At 39.2% G+C, this 23416-nt stretch overlaps 1 protein-coding gene across 1 annotated transcript in view; it reads left to right on the top strand.

Moving 5' to 3' along the window:
- The window catches only part of LOC137273040 (glutamate receptor-like), a 102969-nt gene that overhangs the window by 32465 nt on the left and 47088 nt on the right, over nt 1-23416 (top strand). The window contains exons 4-7 of the mRNA XM_067805481.1: nt 3863-4059; nt 8745-8798; nt 14232-14393; nt 17613-17816. Of these exons, the coding sequence (XP_067661582.1) occupies nt 3863-4059; nt 8745-8798; nt 14232-14393; nt 17613-17816 (617 nt within the window). The remainder of the gene's footprint in view (nt 1-3862; nt 4060-8744; nt 8799-14231; nt 14394-17612; nt 17817-23416) is intronic.

The following is a 23416-nucleotide window of genomic DNA, read 5'->3' as shown; positions in this document are numbered from 1 at the left end:
TAAAATTTCGAAATTATAAAGAAAACAGATTTTATCACATCATCGAAGAGACTGAACCATCGATCATATTTCAAACCTTCACAGTCTTATAGACCTAAATTCCGTTATTTAACACTCTACTAAATTTCTCACATATAGGCAACGGCGTTAAGCAGACCCGGCATGACATATCTGCATTTCCGAAGACCATTGTCTCAAAGGAAGACACCTTGATATTGACACACTGCATATGTCGTTCAGTGTCGTCCTGACAGAGCTGTTTGCTTGAGGCATTGAGTTGTATGATCTGCTCGTGGACAGTGTATGTATGTATGTATGTATGTATGTATGTATGTATGTATGTATGTATGTATGTATGTATGTATGTATGTATGTATGTACGTACGTACGTACGTACGTACGTACGTACGTACGTACGCATGCATGCATGCATGCAGTACTTACTTGACAGGTTGAAGAAACGGGTTGAATCCAAACATTCTGACAACGTTAACTCTGTGGAGTGAGTATGATGTGCATGTGTGTGAGTTGTCTTACTGTTTTCCAGTGTCAATACAGCGGTGTTCTGTACATTCCCATCTCATCAAGCATCTTTCAACACCTGAAATGATCACGTTACTTTTGTCAAATAGACGTAAAAGTAGAGACGGATTCCAACCAAATCATGAATGCTTCATCGGCCAAATAGTATTAAAGCAATCTGTAGAATTACAGTGCATTATTTTTTATCAGATCAGTATTGTTTACAAAAGTCATTAATAAAATGTCAGAACATGAGTATAGTTTTGAGTTTTAAGGAAACACGGAGCTACTTAAAACAACAGATGAAATCTGGTCGCAGAGTCCCATCGATAAAACTGTTGCTTTTAAATGAGAAACGGCCCTCTTCCTCACTGTATTTCCCCAAGAACGTTGACTTGCCATACTGTAAAAAATACCTCGCACTGAGATGCTTTTCGAATACTCGACTCCCGAAGTGAGGGCTTATCGACGTAAAACAACTTATTATCGAGTATCTGATTAGATCCTTTCAGATGCACTTGCCATGACTGTGCATTTCAAACTAACTCGGTACAACGACTAAGGATAGAAAACACCTCGGTATTGAAGCGCGTAATTCATTTTGTGACATCACTCCCTGTTAAATGCGGGATAATGAAACTCCCAAGGATCAAATTTTATTCAATTATGTTTAAAAAAAATATTTCGAAAAAATTCCAATGAATACGTGGGCATACAAATTCATCACTTTAATGTTGGAATGGGAACGTGGAAAGGCATATGGGGATTATGCCGTGATTTAGCCGGGGCGTCCACTTGCTTTGATCGTGCTTGGGGTCTCCAAAATGAAGTAATGAAGACATTCATCAGCATTATAAGCATATGGTTACTGTTAAACTACTTGGGTTTCAAGGACCATGTCTTCGTTCAATTCCGTAGATTGTAATTGAGGTTTAAAGGTACATGTCGACAGTCTTGCTCTGGTGAGCATCGCTGTATCCGCAATATCGTCTATTATTTCCTCTCAGCAGCTTTCCAGCTATATGGCGGAAACCTGTAAATGATCCGATGCGGACCAGACAATCCACTATTTAACATCATGAACATCGATCTCCGCAACGATGACACGTCAATCATGTCAGCGAGCCTGACTGTCCGAGGCCGTTAGTCGCCTCTTACGTCAAGCAGGGGTTGCTGAACACCAATTCTAACCAGGATCTTCATATATGGTACGCCATACCAAATGTATATGAATGTTAGCGGCCAGATCAGCGCACCGTTGATGATGATGCGAGATATGTATGGTGTCGGGAAGAACGTCATCAAGTCCTGCCTCAATATCTTCAAACAAAGCTACGCAGTACATGCCCATGGCGTACGAGAGATGCTCCATTCCCTTGAAGGACAACCCGACTGTTCACTCCCTTGTTAGAGGTGCTGCGGCGCTCTTCCCTTCTATCCCTCAACAGAGTTGAAGACCTTTCGTTCTTCACACTTGAAAACAGACAGTCAGAGGTGCCAGATATTGACATGTTTTCAAATTTTGTCACGTACCAGTGGATCGACAAACAGTCGGTCGTCCAGCAACCACTTTCAAACAGTATGGCCTGGGAATACCGGCCTCGTTGAGTGATGTCACCACATGCTGAATGGGGGAGATGAAGGCACAACACATCAACCTGTAAAAGCTGTAATCAAAACAAAGATGCCGGGTATTGACAGGTTTTCAAATGTTGTCACGTACCAGTGGGTCGACAGACAGTCGGTCGTCCAGGAACCACTTTCAAATAGTGTGGCCTTGGATTACCAACCTCGTTGAATGATGTTACCACAAGGTGAATGGGGGAGATGAAGGCACCACACCTGAACCTGTAGAAGCTGTAAAAGCGACTGCAAGCTGAGACTGAGACAAAGTCATTCAGCGCCGGACTCGACTCCAACGGTGTACTCCCGTTATCCCAACATTTGGAAACTTCAGTAAACAGATGGATAAGAGTATTAAAGTAAACTCACTTTCATTTAGTGGGGACAGGGTTGACAGTTTTAGGATGGTGACTCCTACATAACAATACGGAATGGACTGTCAAATAGTTGGTTATTACATCTGTGACAATGCATCATCAATCAACATCAACATCACAAGATTTCAAGCACATATTTTGGTGACACGAGCTGGGCAGTCCAACCCGACACCCCTAAGAACATGACTTGCACAAAAATATAAGCATATACATTCTTAATTCAAAGGAAGTAACATTAAGGAAACCATGAAGAAATGTGGCTGAAATGTTAACATGGTAATAGGTAATTATTTTGTCTGAAATGTTTCCTTTTTACTTTAACATGTGTTACATTCACCTTAAATCGTGTAGATACAGACTATTGCACTTTAACAAAGGCTCACTAGACCTGGCTAAGTAAGCGCGATTTGTGTCCTGTGCAGCGTTAGACAACACAGGCTGCTAACGTTAGAGAAATATGAGAATATTTGGTGACCGGTGATTGTCATAAATTCTCAAGAGTGGTACGCCTTTTATGACCACTTGATACTCTTGCGGCATAAAATGGTGAAAGTTTTCGGGTAACCAAAGTGATATAGACCGACTCAGGCCATGTTCCATTGGAATGTTTCCATTCACGCTTAACATGTCCCGGATCTGGGTCAGTAATAACCATAGCATTTTAACTTTATGGGTTTACGGAAGCTGACTATACTCGGGGAGATGCATACAAATATCATTGACCGTCTCAGCAATGATTCCTTTGCATCTCTTGCTCATGTGCCCCTCGACAAGAATAATACCGTTGCCATGGTAATACGTCGGTGAAAATTATTATTGTAGAGTATAACTATATAACATAACGCATTTCCCCAAAATATACACCAAACTTTAACGATTCACAAGTTTATGATTTCCTGGCGATAGTTAATAACAATATAATATGGAATCAATACAAACCACCGAGACCAGAAAATCATATATTTCTTAGGCCAATGAAAAAATTGATTACGGTCCGTGCGTAAACCCGTAAACATATTTTAGGGTCTACATGATCGATTTTTTGGTGTAAGTATGGGTAATATCTGCATACAACCACTCTAAGTTCTCTCAAACACTTGATTTGATAAGAAGGCAACTTGACTTTGCAGCAACAAACGAAGCGCACTACCATTTTTTTAGAACTGGTGTTTACATGGATGGCTGCTTTTCATTCATTCAGACATGATTGGGGAGCAATTATTCACAAACAGCTCCTGCAGTAATGAAATTAAGTCTTATACTAATCTAGATAATACTCTCGCCAACTCATTGCAGACGAGGATTGATGTTCTTTTACAGTTGTAATTTTCTGTTCAAAGGTCTGATGCGAGTGCAGAATTTACATGCCAAGTTGAAGGATGTTGTGCCTCGTGTTGACATGCGCTTCCGTCGGGTTGATGACGTAACAGATGCGCATGAAGACCTGCGCAGACTTGACAGAAACCAACACCAAAACTGCAAAAACATCATTTTGGATTTGTCATCATATCACGCCTATAATGAAATGCTGAGACAGGTTAGTTATAGCTTAGAGTTTCATGACGGTACATGTGTTATGTTAATGTTTATACGTAAGTAATTTAATATGTAGCTTTCTGTACCAAAAGATTGTATAAACGTTGGTTCATTAGGCCGTGAGCCGATTCTGATTTGTCTCTTAAACATGTCATCATGTTGTTGAAATATTCATAAACCGGTGTAACACCATATCCATTTTCCACTGCACCCGATACATGTTCACAATGGAGTGAGTGGTTGAGTGGTTGAGTGGCAACAGTGGGCTGTATTGATATTCATTCTGTTAACCATTCGAATTCATTATTGTTAAAGGTTTATCAGTACTCCATCGAGGCATAAATAAGATATATCATGCTTAAACAGTCGCATCGTGTGAATCAGAAAGTATATTTTTATGACATATATTATTTGCAAAAATATCGATGTAGACTGTAACACTCCCATATATTTAGCCGATTAACATTAATGAGTACACTTGAGAAAGATACCAATTCCAAAGCAATGCTATCTGACAATATGACTCTAAAACGGGGCAAAACCATTTAGTCTTTAGGTAATCTGAAACAGCCGATAATGTCAAACAGCCTTTGCCTATTGGGAATAAACTATCTGAACTCCCCCTGAATTTCATGAAAAAAGCGTAATTGCTGAATGCTGACTTTCAAATGATATATCAGATATAACATCAACACGCTATATCGGTTTACATTCTCATCATGTTCACGTGCAAACATTATGGCATCCAATAACGTACTCGCTTAATATTCCCTTTGTTAAAGAATTCGCATCAAGTCGATCGTGACAGCTATTTCACTGCTATCTGCACCTATATCAATGCTCACATATTATATATACACGATACATTCGGCATGACGTCCTAGTTTTCTCAAATCAAGCTGTAACATCTGGCTCATTTACTCGTTGACTCGTTCTGGAGCCCTTTTCGGTACATTATCAGATGAAAACATGTGGACCAGATGTATCAGACCTAATCTCTCAAATCTTTTAGTAACTGAACCAGCCGAACATTTCATACCTCTGACCTTTCTAAAAATTGATCTGGTAAAACTACAGAATACCTCCGGTCATCTTTGGAAGCAAGCGAGTTTGCTTTTGGTTAGGGTTAGAGATACCCTTATAGGGCAGTGGCAATCTCCAGCAAGCTAGCAAAACAAAGGAGATAGGTCTACCTGAGGTGTAGCAAGGTGTAAGTGGTGCCATTGGAAAGCTTGGAATCTCAGGTTTTCCAAAATTAATGTTGCCAGACTTGAAAATGTCAGGCAATTTGTCATTCTGGCGCGTTTCCATGGAAACTGTGCTATTTTTCAGAGAGCATTACAGCTATATATAAAAGAATATATCTTGATTATTAATGTTGATTTTTTCATTTTTGAGAATGTGCATGTAATGATCCAAGTAATGCACCACCGAACCATGTAAAACAGTAAGGTCAAAGGACAAGGTCACGGTAATCCCTTTGTTGCTATTTTCGTTTGAAATAATATGTTAAACCTTTCATGACTGCTATGGAAGACATAGAGCACCATGCCTGTGGTGTCAAACTAACCTTTTGGCAAAGAACATTTCATATCAGTATTTGTTAGGACATGTGCTGTTCTGGGAGCCTCCATGGTTGCCATGCCTTTTCAAATTGTATCACAGAATGTCTTATATCGTGGATTTGTGTAGCTAAATGTTGCTTTTCGAGAATCTTTACTGGTGTTAATGATATCCTGTTCCATCGTATGATACATACGTCTGCACAAACACCTTTATTGTCCAAGTCAAGGTCCCATTTATCAATTTTGTAGCAAATGTGGACTAAAACTGAATATTTCCTCATACACTGTTGGTACGTCAACACATATAAGAGCAATTATATTGGTTAAAAACTCAGAGTCACTATTATATTAAACCAGTTGTTGCCAAAATAGAAAGTGGCCATGACCTTCGACAATGAAGGTAATATAGGTGTTTCAATGTTTTCGAGAGCAAATGCTACTAAACAAGTTAGGATGACGTGATACGATACAATATGGCTGCTAGGTGTGCGGTATGCTGTAGGTGTTTCATTAATCTTCCGTAATCCATGGTTGTCGAAAGAGCCAACTAACAGGATCGGGTAGTCAGACTCGCTGATTTGGTAGGCACATCATCAGTCCCCAATTACGTAGATAGATGCTCATACTGTTGAAGACTGGATTATCATGTCCAGACTCGATTACTTACAGACTGCCCTCATGTAGCTGAAATATTGTCGAGTGCGGCGTAAAACTAAACTCACTCACTACCTCTTATGCCCCTGATGACAAATGATCATACGTTAGAGACATACACGTTACTCTATTTCGAGTTACGTACTTCATACGTATTTTGCTTTTGAATATAGTTGCAACTTTCTGAATACCTAGTATATCTCTACCTAGTAAGGAATAACCCCACCTTGGACGATACGCGCACAAACCTGTGACATTGTGGGTTATAGTCTTTAGTTAGATATGATAGACAAGAGCCCTGAAGCACACGAAGAAACAATTCCAGCAGGTGCCTTAATGCTTCTTACTTGCTTTGATGATTAGATTGTGTTTTGTTTTGCTGGATTATATTCTTTATGTGTTTTCCACTGATTAAATAAAGATAGTATCTTTACAACCTAAACATCTACCGGATGGGAGAATAAAAGTTTTGCAGCTGTACATATGCTATACAGAAACAACCATTGAGTATCAAACAGAAACATTGTAGTTTTCACTTTTGCGCGCGCAATCGAAAATCCCCTTCTTTATGCTTCTGTGTACGAGGAAACGACAATTAGCCTTTTAGTAAAACACTACAGGGAAACACATAAAATGGGGTAGTAACCTAAAGGGTCATAACGTTTCCCAAAGTTCGCCTTCGCAGATTAATGCTGACATTGCCAAAGCCGTGGGTGCGATAATCCTGCACTTGCTGGCGGTAATGGTGCTATGTTAAGGAAGAAGGACTGCATGACAAATATTTGTGCACATTTCCATGCGTGAAGTTCGCGTTCGACCGTCCATAGAACATAAAGTGTGTTAAAACATTTCCGCGGAAACCGGTTTTTACCACAGATACGTGATCTAACTCCGAAATGTTGTTAGGCTCCGACTTCTTGCGACCCAAGAGGTTAGCTTCTGCCTCTAAAACCTGTCACTAAGGGTACGGAGAAACGAAGCATGTAATATTGCTATTTACAACTTTTACATCACGTTACTCATTCGTTAGTCTTGTGCAAGGAATCGTTAACATTATGTAAATGAAATGAGTGCTGGAAATTGAATGTTTTGAAGTATCAGTTACGTTGAGTTTTATCATGTCATTAAGATTTGATTTTGAAAATAGATTCGAATTCATCTCAAGCCATTGGAAAGATATCGTCGGTATATGCTCAACACAGGGTCGAGTGGTGGTTAATACACATTATGCGTTTTTAACCCGTACGTGTGTTTATAGTTTCCCAAACGTCGTGCCAGTAATATCTGCTGAAGTAACCTCAGTTTCAAGGCTACCATTTTGTACCTGGAACGAAGGCATATGTGTGAAGGAAGTCTCAGTTGAATACGAACCAAGAAGGGAAGATTCATATGAACAAACAATTACGCTCTACTTTTGAGACTGAAAATGATGTATGATCCTTCTTTCGTTTAAAGGTTAGGCTCGGTGTAACTTAACTTTACATATTATGTTAGCACCAACAGGAATTCCTGGAACATGAAACGAGCAAATGCTACATGCTCTTTAAAACCATTTCATATACTGTCAGGGCAATTTACAAAATAGATGATGATATTACTGCCGCAAACCAGCCCCATGCACACCGAGTTACGACACGATTAACATAAAACTTGTTCAGTTTGAAGTTCTGTACATCACTGGAATACCATTTTTTCTCGAAGTTTGTCAGAGGTTTACGTGTGGCAGTTTTTGCCAAGTTTCACATAGTTTGGTACTGAATATGCAGAATATGGAATGTATTTTTGTTTCATTTCAGACAAATAGGATTCAGCACAGAACGGGGCCGTAAACGCATTCGCTCTGAGAATCCATACTGTTGTAAGCAGTATATCGTCATTAAGGGGCCATTTGCAGCATAACATCGCGATAAGAACTTTACTTCACAATAGATTATTTGAATGCTTAATGATAAATGACGTTATCCGATGTGCCACCTGTGATCCCGTGACAGTTAGGAGATGAAGGTCAAGGATTATTTTGTGGCATGGCCGAAAATGGCAAGATAAGCGAGTCTGGCGTTATTCAATTATTGGGAAATGTTGGTTTAGAGGCTGCCCGAATCTATATTAAATGTCGATTCTTTCAATACAATCTCACCTTCAAACGCCATCCTATCGATTTTCATGTACGCCAAACTATTATGAAAATTTAACGCCACTTACATAAGTTCACCATCTTTTAAGTGAAAGCGCAAACACAGTCTTTCACGGATCGGTTTACTCAATCCATTAGGACCATAAATCTTGCATCAGTCCGATTTTTTACACGGCGCCCGTGTTTACACAGTGTTCTTCAAACTGTGATTCTGACAGATTTACAGGTTCCTTGGTGTTTATACTACGTTCAACACTGACCGATAACGTTTTGATTGATCAGGTCTACGCTGTGAGTATACAGAAGCAACCACTGAACGCTCTTTTGTTGCAGATTCCTGAGGTGGGGATGAATAGAAATGGCTACAATTATCTCCTTGGCACTCTGGTGAGTATGACTTATTTGGCGCACTGAAATTCCATCAACAACCTATAGATTAAGGCGCCGGATCTGCTATATTTCAGGACTGCTCCCAAGATAAAAGACTAGACCTGACTGTAAGCTCGTTACAGCAAATCTGCCTCCCTTTGGCAGAACGAGATAATGCATCTTCTATGAAATATTAAAAAAGCGCCAGCCACTGATAAAGATCCAGGAACTGACGCCGAAAGTCTTCGAGCGGATTTCAGATGGATGAAAAACCTGTCTAAGTTAGCATAAAAACATAGGCTAATAAATTGATATCAGATCATTTTACTCTAGTAGATATGATACATAAAGAATTTGAAAAGGAACCGGAATAACCCCTTAAGCAAAGTCTGGAATGATGTATTTGATATATTACTTAAAGATGTGTGTTGCTGTTTTGAAATACCGATACGTTTGCCGATGTAAATGACTCGAGACAGTCATTTGTAAAGCCACGGGTTATTTTTGGTTGTTGATTGACGCCGCACACGGTAATATATGTCCTTAATAAAACAATCGGTAAATGTTCGTACTAGGGACACCTAGGGGCACAGATAGATGTCATGAGACCACCTTCCACCCCGTTATGATGCGATGATTTTCAGTCTAGCCATTTTAGTTCTAGCCAGTGACCAACCTAGTCATTGGATACTGCACACCTACTATGCAACTGAACCTTACCGGTTACGTTGATCTGGTATATCTTCCTGTAGTTGTTTCTTATAGTAGTTGCTCAAGCCATCGATGTGCTTTATGTCGCAATTGATTTCATACAGAACCGCAGGCTAGACTGAGACGGTGTAGGTTGGCTATTGAAACTGCTATAAGTCGCTGTTGCTACGCGTGTGTTATTCATGACTATGACATGTCTACAAGATAACTGCACTGGTCACCACGTTTCCGGAGATAAAGTAAACCACTGACAAATTACACTGCAAATCACCATGCAACATTACGTCTCTTCTTCATACATATCAGGATGTTTATGGCACCGAATTTCCTTGTTTAACAGGACATCAACCTGTATGTCTATTACTTGATGTAACATAGGATCAATGGTCCCTGGCGCAAACAATGCTTATTTTCTTAAAGCAATTCGGGAACAACAAGAGTGTGTATGACACTTGTATTGGATTGAAACAAGAGCGAACAATCTCATGTTTATCGATAATCACACAGGGCTAGAAAAAGCTGATGTGAGTGCAGACAAAATTATCAGTCCCCTGTAGCAATGTACAAGGCGCCGTCATCGATACTAGATTCAGTTAGGTGAAGTCATCTTACATGTGTTTCAAGAACGGTTCATTTCAGTTAAGGCCTGCTGCCGATTAGTATTTACCCTTGTCACAATTTTAATATATCTATTATTCTATCATGTAATCTAATTTGCAGTGGAAGGTAAACAAGGCACTCAAATGAAAGAGTAACGCAGTAAACGATGAATGGTAATTTTACCACAAAATGTTGAAAGGTTCACAACTTGTTATTCACTGAAGAATTCTCGGATTGTAATGTTGAGCTCCCCTGACACTTTGTTAAATAGGTGGTTTGTAAAAAAATGATTACAAGCATCTTGACACAGAGGGGAATGCTTTTTTTTTAATTCATGATAATGTACAAAGGAGTCAGCCCATTTTTTATTTTTCCATGCAATTTGCGGCAGTTAAGGTGTGTCGATATTCCAATTTCTCTACTCCATAAATCAGGTTGACTGTGGACAGATTTAATCTGCTTCCAATCACATGCTTGCGGGCAACTTATGTTTTTCAGTATTTGCGTTTAAGCCAGATTTGTAGGGATATTCAATATGGGAAAAAGTGTTATTCTCGTATCCACCCCGGTCATGTCAAACTCAGACAGTCACCATCACATAAGCTTACGATCATATCTTCAGCCTGATACAGTACCACTCGCAATTTTATCATCATCCTAGAGTCATGGTCCGTTATTACTCTAGCCTTATGTATACGATTACAGTAATAGGTTACTATGTTTGACAGCTTTTTGAGTTAGTTCATCAGGTGATAGTATGGCTCTCGATGAAAAATGTCTGGTCACTTGGTATTACCTTAGGAAGGTTACATTATTCAACTCATATCTCTATTATTCAAAATATGTCTCTGTTCACTATGCTGTGAACGAGTACCCAGGAGAATGAGAGCGTTATGTGACCTTTAACCTTCTGCACCTGACATCATAATTACCTACAGTCTACTTGCTCAAATCTGTCTCAGAGCAAGAACAGGACAATGCCAATCACGAGATCTAGAGTCGATTGTTTACAGGTAGTCGTTACATGGAACGTATTGCCATTGGACTAACAATTAACTAGTTTCAAACCTCTATTCCATCGAGGACTGTACATGCACGTTGCTTTGCTCTGTGTTTATGCACAACCAAGTTGTTTGACAAGATGAACGTGTTCTTCTAACCACCTCCCACCCCACTACTACTGGTGACTGAAAACCCACCAAGCAGGGACATTCCATCTCGAACCCCAACATAATCATGACCCGTTCCATACAGTGAAGTAATACAAAATTCTTTGAAAGGATACGCTAATTTCAGCAAAATACAAAATCAGGCATGGGGAGACTCCCGAGTACAGTGGTGTTTTAATCCAAGACAATGAGAGGACTTTATTTGCACTGCTATTAAAACACGTCGTGCAAGGAAAAAATAAGACCAGTGATTGATCACCATCAGATACTAAACAGAAAATGATTAGTTAAAAAGTGACAGAAGACGATCGATTAGTTAGAACAGTCAAGGAACTGGTGTTTTAGCTACAACCTCTAAACTGAACTAATTGGCTATCATCTATCTTCCATTTAATGAGTGTTTAATGCCACGTCAGCAATTTTGCAGGCTTTAGTTGTGGTGTTTGGTGAATATATTCACCCCAGTGCGACAAAAAAATATATTAATAAAGTTTAGCAACGAACGCGTAGGAAGGCATTGTGTTTCAAATCTGATAAAGCATGGCTGTAGAGGAAGTGTTAAGACCTATGAGATCATATAGCTGTCTTTCGGCTGAACGCCTTGTTTATCACATTTCTATTTCACCAGATACAGACAAAATTAAAGTTTGCCCACGCAGGGCGTATTTAATTATCAGAACATTTTCCTGTTATGTCAAGACATTGACATGAGTTGTTTAAGGGATGGCGTGACCTCTTATATCTATCGCCATCCATATATACGTTTTACACTTCTTGTTTTACACGTTTTGTCACTTCTCTGTTGGGGTTGGGGTGGGAGGGTTGGGGGTGGGAGGATGAAATTTTGTCAGTGTAGACGACAGTGAATTAGGATAAATGTCATTTGAATGGTGGTGAGTTATATCACCTCGTGTGGGTATTATGTAAAAATAAGGACTCAAAAGAGGCCGGGTTTCTAGGTTTAATACCTTGGTGAAAGGTTTTAGATGCACTGAAGGTCAAAATCAGGTCAAAATGTCCTCTTCAAACGAAAGGTCATTTGATCCTGAAATGCACACCGGACGCAACTTTTGGAATAACCGAGGTTCACTCTGGCTCCTATATGAACACAATTTGATATGAATAGTGTTTGCAAATATTTAAATGTTGGCCAGTTACATAAGGCTTATAAGTACATTTTGTATTTTAATTCCTAAATATGTACGCGAACCTTTTCTTTCACCCATACAATGCATTTCCCGTAGAATAGTGACAGTTAAGATACATCATCATAATTATGATGTTAGGAGCTTTAATTGTGTTACCATCACGACATTTTCACACAGATTCAATGTGTAAAAATAGGATTGATGTGGAAGATATTAAATTGGAATTCTTGAATAAATGCTCGAAACATCAATGGAGAAACGAGAGGAGTAACAACTGCATCTTGAAACGAGTATATAGAACCACTATATTACGTAAAAATATGTTATAGGACATACTATATATAGACATTTAAAATACATTACATATCTATTCCTAAATAATATTGACTTTCAACTTCATTTCAATAAAACATCAGCACCTATTAGTTATCGCGAATGAACACATTGCAAAGTACATGTTTAAATGCCATAATAATCCATCTGATAAGTGTTTCTAGATGTCAGCTTCCCTGTTATGGACGAAATTGACTGCACTGCTTCCTTTTTTCTGTTTAAAAAGATATACATTTGATATAAACACATTTGATATAAACGTGCCATCATCCTATTTCGGTGATGGCATGTCCACCTTTCCTCCACAGTTATATTTTTGTCTGCTAGTTGTCGGGGAAAATCATGGATTAAATTCATGTCATTTCCTGTTAACGTGCAAGCGTGGATAGCTCTGAAGATTTCACAGCCTGCGATAAAATCAGTTCGTCAATATTTTGATATATTTATTCAAGAATTCGTTTCCAGCATGCCATGATTCGAGTAATATTGACGAGGACGTTCATCCGCCATGGATTCGATCGATACCGCTTGAATATAGTCGTACTTACAATTGAACATTAATTGTCAGGTAATGATAAACGCTGAACTTTTAGCTGAAACATCGATAACCTTGATCCATCCGCATCATTACCACCATCATCAACAAGAACAAGACTATTCGCGTGCAACCCAGAATTCGACATTAACAACAATCGCCGCATAATTATCACAGGCACACACACAGACACACTCGCGCTCATCCCACAATGGAACTTCTCCAAGGCAGCGCTGCCTCTTCAGTACCTCCAAGAAGATTTAGAGACAGTCTCTTTCATTGCGTCCTTCTACATTCTGCATGATCAACAGGTGTGTCCCTGTACCCTCTCGTGGCCAGTCATCAGGTCGGGGAGTATCAAACGGGGAGTCGGACAAACGGTACTTGGGATGCAAAATTTGTAACACGCGTCCGCATATTTCCCTTTTTTTCACCAGACAGCCCATAATTTTATAGCGTGTCATCAGCTATGAACTCATGATGCTATTAAGTCTGTTTTGTGCATTCTGCCCGTGTGTGTCCTTAGAACGAGCAGTCAAGAGTTTGTGACTAACCTGCATCACGATGCAAGATGATTATAGTTTTATTGTTATGTCAGCAAAGTGGTCTTGACACTTGAGTGTGGTATGTATGCCATAATATTGAAATACGTCTTTTTACCAACTCTTCCCTTTCATAAAGTGAATCTGACAATACCAGTGTATCACTGAGAGGCGTCTTTATCAGTGCTCCGCCTCAATCAGTTGTGTACTTACTAATAAAACCAACATGTAAATGTAATAACCTTTCCATCAAACTAACAGTTCGTTCACAGAAGTCTTGTAGTTTTTAGCGTGTAAGGCGTTTTGATAATTGGCTGTGAACATTGCAATAACATGCAACTTTTGGTCTTGCCACTGGAGTACCGGCAACCTATCATTTGTCCTTCGTAAAGCCATTGCCTGTTATTTTTCAGGATATTCTAAATTTCAATCTCACACGGTTTCGTCACGGGGGCGTCAACATTACAGGATTTCAACTAGTCAACCACAACTCCAGGACTGTCCAAAGCTTTCTGGACGGATGGAGAAACCTGTCGTCAACAGTATGGCCTGGAGCAGGACAGGATTTTGTTCAGGTACTTTGCATGAGTTTAAGTAAATGCCAAATGTTCTTTTCACCCTGGTAATTTTATTTCCGGGCCCTTGTATCTTGAGAGCGGTTTCTGTTGATGAGTGGCAGTGCGTTCGACAGTTATTCTTTCCCGGGTTAAATCCAAAATGACACTTGAAAACCATTTGCCACAGACATTTTTGGTACGTTTCCAAAGTGGGAATATTATAAAGAATTAGTCGAAAACAAATACACTGTTGGAAACGAACAATGGACGAAATGAAAGAAAACAGGCTTTAGAGTGTCTTTATTTATTGACAAATCGTCAACCACAGTGCAAAACAAAACCTGGAAAATATCAAAAAATACTCATACGGTATACGTAATTAATATCCTCTTGGTTAATCTATATTTTCAAATAACTTTTCCACATTGAGTTCAATCATTTATAGGTTAAACAACAACAACTGTACAGAGGACGTGGAGCTTGGCATAATTTATACTTAATATTAGTATTACATTCTCTTCAATTTGAATTCCATGCATAGAGTAGTACAGATGTATCGATTCCATGTTCTGGTATTGAAACCACCTCAGCAAAATGTAATTTAGTTCCACTGAACTCTAGATGATGAATGTACATGTCCTGTGTATCTGAGATAAATGTGGGAAAACAGTTTGTTTCCACAGTAAAATAGGATAATACCAACATCGAGATGTGCTTATTTCTATTATCATTTGTGATTCTAAGATGCTTGCGTGAAGACCAAAGGCGTGGACAGTACTTTATCAAACGTAATGCACAGTTTGCTTTACGTCACAATGCGTTGGCATCATTTCGCCATTCTAGTCTGCCCCCTCGTAATCGAGTATTTTGCAATACGTCACAATGTAACTGACGCCACGATGCATGTCAGTTGTCATCGCCTCGTACAGCCTCCTACAGTAATCTAGTCCGTTCCATCCCGTTTCCTGGTTCGCAGTTGCGTCACTCAGCTAACAGATGAAAAAAATATTTTTATGGTTTCTGAGGGATAAATGTATAGCTCGACTCACAAATTTACAGCAAGACGGTAACGTTCACAATGTTTTCATTCCCACAATGCAATCGTGGAGTGTCGCTTGACTAGTCAGCTTCATCTGGAACTTGATCTAAACTTATACTGGTAGTTGAAGTGAGACGTTCATTTTGCCCCATATGGTTCACGTTAATCACAGATGTAATTAGAATAATTTAGAGAAGATATTTCTTAATTAGAATCCAGGTACCCTAAGTTATATTTAGAATGACACCTAGTCTCTGAAATGAACATATTTGTTCTGAAAAAAGTTCATAGTAAAAAAAATAATATAATGAAATGGAACCCTGAGTCTTTCTTCATTTTGTGAAGCTAAGAAATCTAGATAGCTAGACTTGTCACATTGTCTAGACTTGCATGCACTTTCGTGGATATATTTGCGAAGGTTTACTCAGTCACATGAGAGTGATTGGGCAAAGCTGATGCACCAATGAAGATTAGTTCCTACTGGTTGAAGGATATCGATGAGAGACTGAGTAAGGTGTAAAGGAACCTATAGCAGTAATCCAGCAATACAATGGCGGATGGTATCGGAAATGAACCTAGACTGAGGAATCGGCGTGAAGAGCGAACGCTTTATCCACTAGGCCAGGTTGTGCACAATCATTGAAATGAAGCATACTAATTGTCACATGGTGAAATGAACTTTTACAACAAAATAGAAATTAGTGAAATGTTTTTAATCATGTACAAAATTTAAGAAAGATATTTAATTTCAATGAGTTTCACGCTTCAATTCTATTATGTCACGGTGTGGTAACTTAACAAGTGAGGACGGATTGAGGTGTGAGGTAAAATCACGATCACGGGTCTGGCGCTGGAAGCGTGAAGCAACCCAGTTATAAATATCAGTAACATCGTCGGGTTACAGACTGAAGATCGGTCAAGATTAAAGTCGCAAACGACCTTTTGTTTGATATAGGATAACGTGATTCGTATGTGATAGGTATCACATGTAACACGGAATAGTCGGAATTGGCAAAAATAGCTCTCGTAAAGGAAGGGTACTTTGTAATATTAGAAGGTGAATATTTTCTTCTGTTCTCATAGGTTCGTCATATGGAACGTTTCATGTTCGTCACGATATGGTTGAGATATTGCCGATGTGACGTTAAATATTAACTCACTTAATTCATGTTCGTAGTACATGTATGATACGTTTAGCTGTATACCAGCTTTACGAAATCCACAGGCATGGGTGTTGTGCTGAGAATAAATATCAAGTTGAAGCTGGATTAGAACCCACGACGTTAGCTTAGTGTTACTGGTACCATTACAAGCAGCAGAACTACTTACGATTATTTACACAACTGCCGTTAGATATACCCAGATAGGACACGGCAAGGTATGGCATGGAGGGTATAGTGTGTTCCTTGAACGAAGACTGTGTAACTTTATTCCACTGAATAACCCTGACTGGATATACCGTTCAGTTGATAAGAACCTAACTGCAAACACAACGTGGGCAGTCCGGAAACATCCAGTTAGAACTGGTCTTTAGCAACGAACGCTTGTAAGAGGCAACTAAAGGGATCTGGAGGTCAGGCTCGCATGCCATCGTATCCACATTGCGTATCTATGCTCTTGTTGTTGGTCACCGTAATGTCTGGTCCAGAATCGATATTGCTGAGTGCGGTGTTACCAAACAAAAATACAAATTTTGCAGGACTAAACCAGCACAACTACAAAAAGCAACAGTATAGTACAGGAATGGTAATGGTTCCAAAAGGAACCGTAAATGTTGGTGATAGTCCGAGGCTATATTTTCCTGTGGGAGAAAATATAACATACAAATGTAGGAAATGCAATATCCCATCCCAAGATAAGTAAATATTTCAAGCGATAGACAGACGTTGGTTTATGCATTGCCTGGAGCCATGCAGTCAGCACATATATATATATATATATATATAATATATATAATTACTGCATGAGGAGAAACATTCCCAAATTCCGTTCAATATGTTGTCATGGATATATGCCTTGCACTCTTTGAACGTTCCTCTTACATCTGGCCGTGTCATACATACATTACACATCATATTCAACCCGCTTGTCTTGGATTGTCTATCGACTGTGGACACAGTCTGACGTTTAGTATTTTTCACACCGTTCCATGTACACATTCGGTATGGTTTGAGTCTAAACGAGAATGTCCTCCACAGGTAGACGCAGCACTGTCAGTCGATGTAGTTGAGGCATTATATCAAGCACTTCGGGATATGATTCGACGGAACACGGATGTGTTTAATTATACGTTCAGGAGACGTACTGTGTACAATTACAACAAAACAAGAGGGATACCATGTGATGAACGACCTGTTATTCCTTGGATGCACGGGAGTGATATATACCACTCTCTTCAAAGGGTAAGTGTTAAAGCTGTTTTTTCAATTGTTTTCGTATTTTTTTGTATTTTGTCTTTTGTACTGTTACTTATTCTCACACTAAGGCTATAGCGACATGTCAACGGCTGTCGAGAGTCGGGGCTGAACCATTCGAAATAAGTGAGCGATAACGTGATCAAAGATTGATGTGGAGGGTATAAGATAACATTCAGTCAACAAAATCAATCTGTGACCGATCCGTTATGTCATTTCATACGGCCAGGTCAAACTGAGGACTAATATTGCTGGGATATTGCCCAGGAATCCACGCTACACGACATTATACATTATTTTGTTTTCTATTTTCCATATTCCTTTTCGTTTGATAGTTAGACAATTGTTGTTTACAATTTAAACTGTATCGCAAGTATGTGTATTTTGTATCAATAAGTTACGATTGATCCCAAATGCCCTAAGATGAACGTCCCAAAATCCATTTATCTCGTATTTTCACGTACGACCAGCTCAATCATTTCGATGGTCCCTTGGATTGTGAAATAAGTGACGTTGAGTGTGTATGTCACTGCTGCCTACCTCGAGTTCATATATAAGTATACATCAAAGCTGTAACAATATAACAACTACGTTTCCATCCACTTACATACGTTTGTTATGTAAATTCACAAAATGGCAAGTTTACAGGTACTATGAATCCATGGCTGTGTATGTTTCCAGAGCTTTATATCTAAATAATATAAAAACTGGTACTTATACCTGCGTGACCAAAGAAATGTTTACTGTTATTTAACTGCAAAGTGAACTGGAAAGCCGTTTCAAGTTACTCAAGTAAGATTTACAGGAAGGTTCTGCAGCATCTTGTACATAACTGCCAGACATGCTTTTCGTCATTAGTTATTTTTCACACCTGCATACCTGGGACTGAGAAAAAATCCAGGACATAATATGATAGGTGTCTGTTTTCCTCCAATTCGAAGAACAGGTAAAGAGTGATAATAACGATTGTTGAGGAGAAATGAGGTTAAACGTCGTCTTCAGTTATATAGGGACTTATTGGTTGTACGGAGTTGCCACGGACTGACACGGATATGTCAACCAGACATAGGCTATTCCAAGCCGACCTGCCCTATTTCTTCCACTTACTGCTGCACGATATCAACAAGTACCATGTCTATGTCTTATTGAATGCCGTTACGCTGTTCTGAAGATAGAAACTCCAGAAGGACAACCGAACCTTCAACAAATTATCCTTATGGGGCACTGAACATACATACACACAGTCACAGACACGCGCGCATGCTCACATACACTCACGCGACCATTAAGGTGAGCAGCTAAATGCCCAGTGAATGACGTGAGGGAACACTCAATCTGGATCACGATAACGATTTATATACATTTTTATTGATCACGTATTCTCTTTGTATTCTTAACAGACAAGTACAATGGAAAAAATATCCCTTTACTGCGTTTGAGCAGGCAAACGAAGAAATGGTTCCTTTCAACTGTAGCTGTCTTGCAAAACAATACAAAAAAACCAACAACGGAAAAAAGGTCGTATATTGAATATGTGTACTAGTTCGCCAGGAGCATAGGATGTCCATTCAGCATGGCCACTGGAGTTCTGGTAAAACAGATTGTCGTGGTTTTGATGTTTCTGGTTTATTGACGGATAAAGTTCGAAGATCTGCTTTACTTACTGAAGTCCACATTCTTTTAGCTGAATACTCTTTATGACGCCTCTGTGATGTCGTTTCGCAGAACGTAAGTTGCCATACATTAGATCTGAATGTTGTCCACAGTGGTTTTAGCACAAATAGACCCACTCAGTCTTAATCCTGCAAATAAGTTTGTAGTAACATGCCATAAACCATTCTTGACGCCATTTCAGTTGGTGCTGCTTCAAGGAAGTAACGTTTTATTACGCTAGGCATAGCTGAAAATTCGTGTACAAAGAAATTACATTCAAAGGAGCAATATTGTATTTCCATTCGTAACAGACCAAACTAAGTTGAATAAAACGTACAATGACAGTTCTAAAGAACATTATACGCACCTCACACACATATTTACTACACACTGTGTCTAATGTTATCATGACAAATGTCCCCGTTTTAAAGATATTGGAGTCACGTGTAACTGACCTTTTGGCCATTTCACAACGCCCCCCTTCCCCCCCCCCCCTCGGATCTTGCTGGGCGTGCTGTGTTGGTCAGGTTACAGTGTTAAGACCGGACGCTCGTCCGGACGTGAGTTGACTCCTACAGCTGTCAGCGACATGCAGCTGTCTGCATCGGTTGTTACATTATGAATATAGCGCTTAGTTCAAATTAGTCAAACCATCGAGACAAGTCGATTGTTTAAGGGGGTCTTGCAGTCGGGATTGGCTCCAATGTCCACATTTCCAGGCTCATTTCTCTGTAAATCCGATCCAATGAAATATTCAGTAAAACTAATTTCCTGGCGTTTCTGGTTTTCTTTGAAATAAACTCCAGCGAACACGTCTTCTCTATACTTGGCTACATTTGACTCGTCTGAACAGGATTAATCAGATCTTGTACTTTGAAGAAAATATTCTACAATTAACGTTTACATTGTCTGGCAACATTCATTCTGTGACACCATTTAACATCGAACTCAGCGTTCAGAATGATACAAATTGACTCATTACATCTTCACTTTGAGCTCCATAGGCATTGTCAGACATCTAGAGTAGTGTATACTGCAGTCATAATAAGACCGATGGGGAATTGCTAGACGTTGAGTGCACAGAAAAGTGCAATACGAGTATTGATATTTTATATGCACATCTCCGTCACGTTTCCTAAACAAGATTCATCGTGAATGGCGTTGACGATTGACTCAGTAATTAACAGAAGTGGACACATTGTCAGCTCAGTGTTCAAAACCAGCATAGGGTAAGCGTATATGACGCGGAAGCTTTAACGTTGTTAATTGAACCCTTCTTGCTTATCGATCTTTCCGTTAATTATCGGGGCGAGTAGGAAATACGGGGAATATTCCTCTTCTTTGCCTCTGAACAGCATATACATATACAAAATCGAAAGCCCAGACAACATACATGCATTTGAATGAACATTCATTCACACGTCTCATTTTGATCATATTTGATGTTCTGTATATACTGTGGAAGCTGTATAAACCGGCACTCATTGGGACTGAAGAAACAATTCGGTTTAGACAATCTGCCGGATTGAAACTTACATTTTACGCCAGTGTTCGCAACTTGTCGGATTGGACAGATGCCGGTTTTAACAGCCTCCACTGAATATGGCAGTGCCAGTCCTAAGACTCATAGAAACATGTAATAACAAATTCCTTGGGCTCCACAATTAGAGATCGCGGTGTTTCGCGGTACAGTGTAGCATACATGGAGATGAATTCCATTCTTAACATATTCTAAGTTACCGATGAATTTTTGATCGTAAAATACATATCCAGTTAGTTATGAGATAGTCAGTTATATCTGTCTATGCTGAACATATGGTTTGACTTAGCAAGTGTTTGAGACTGTCGTCGGAGGTGAGAAAGGTTAGACTCACCTTTTCAGTTTCATCTCTGTATCGCCACTGATGCGTCTCTTTGTATTCACACAAATCGTTTCTGTTTTCTAATTCTATCTTTCTTAAACGGTAGTGTTATCGTGTGGTATCAACTGAGAAACTGTGGAGTTTAGACTCTGATAAAATACATACATAAGTATAGGACTTGCTAGAACGTCACCCTGAAAGTCCAGCTTCCTCAATTTGGTGCAATGCGTGAAGATCTATATCTATATATAGATCCGCATGGTTGCTGTCCCCCATCTGTCCCCCATAAAACCCCCCGAGACTCGGCGATCGCTAATTGTGGACCCTCAGGAATTTGTTATTATATATGTCTCTTACTCGGAAGACTGACATTGCCTTTCAGGGTCTCATGGGATTTGACATAACGAGGTTTCTGTATATAATTTATATTTTTGAGGCAAGGGAAAGTATTCGCCATTGACATATATTGCCGTTGCTATTTTCAGCAAAGTAATGTTTTGAAAATGTTTGTAACATTTTGATCAAATCAAGTTTTTGAGTGTATACCTTCTTCTGTCTGTCAATGTATTTTAATATAAATCCATGTATAGTTTGTTTGTCTTGCAGGTGGTGTATTATTTATGATATTTCCCATTCGCTCTATGTTTGTGAGAGTACGGTAATATTAAATACGCATCAACCATGCCGAATGACGCATTATCCTCTATTAACTTTAACAATAGATGAACATAAACTCTAAGTTGTCCTCATAGACTCATAAGATTCATGATCAAAATGGTGAGGACGCATTACTGGACTTTGACATTTAAGAACAAGTTCACTAAAGAGACCTAAACTGCAACTTAAATGTCATGTCGTTGCCCAGATTAAGTTTTTGTACTGACCTTAAAAGCAGACAGACAACAAAGGGGTCATACCATTCCTTTTCATTGCTAAAACAAATTTACAATGCGTATATCTGGGAGTTCAGCTCATTTGGAATTTACGGTTTTTGTGATGAGGCTTTAATGATGCATGGGTATGGCAGATGCGTTACAGTGCGTTGTTAAACAGAACACCAAGAGCACTTGGGGAAAGCGATAAAATATCACTCGTTGGATAGATGTTACTAATGAGCAGTTAGATGATTTCATTAATTGTCGAAATACATAGTTGGTTGTAAGTTCATTAATGACCCAACAGCAACTCACTCCCATTGAGCCTTTTAGCACATAACAGTCAATCGACACTGGTCGCACATGCAACATTCCATTTACCTCTACATGCCACTCACAATTCTCAACAAGCGACAAGCATCCCTAGGAACACACATAGAACAGACTTCCCAAATGCATATGTGTCACACACGTACCAATCAGTCTATGCACTTATGCACACCCATGCACACATTAGAACATCGCCTTCAACACATACACACCCCATCAACATATATTCCTCACACCAAACATCTCCAAAACATATACTCATCTCACTAAGTATCACCTTCAACACATAGACTGGTAACACCAAACATCGCTTTCAACACATATAATGCTAACTCCAAACATCTCCAAAACATACTGATCACACCAAACATAAGCTTCAACACATATACTGCTCACACTAAACATCACGTTCAATACATATACTGCTCACAACAAACATCACCTTCAACACATATACTGCTCACACCAAACATCACCTTCAACACATATGCTGCTCATACTAAACATCACCTTCAACACATATACTGCTCACACCAAACATCACCTTCAACACATATACTGCTCACACCAAACATCACCTTCAACACATATACTGCTCATACCAAACATCTCCAAAACATGTACTGATCACACCAAACATCACCTTCAACACATATACTGATCACACCCAACATCACCTTCAACACATATACTGCTCATACTAAACATCACCTTCAACACACATACTGCTCATACTAAACATCACCTTCAACACATATACTGCTCACACCAAACATCTCCAAAACATGTACTGATCACACCAAACATCACCTTCAACACATATACTGATCACACCCAACATCACCTTCAACACATATACTGCTCATAC

The sequence above is a fragment of the Haliotis asinina genome, chromosome 2 (genome assembly GCF_037392515.1).
Source record: "Haliotis asinina isolate JCU_RB_2024 chromosome 2, JCU_Hal_asi_v2, whole genome shotgun sequence".
In the NCBI taxonomy this organism is placed as follows: Eukaryota; Metazoa; Mollusca; class Gastropoda; order Lepetellida; family Haliotidae; genus Haliotis; species Haliotis asinina.
The sequence above is the reverse complement of the archived record's forward strand: the minus strand, read 5'-3'. Positions and strand labels throughout refer to the sequence as shown.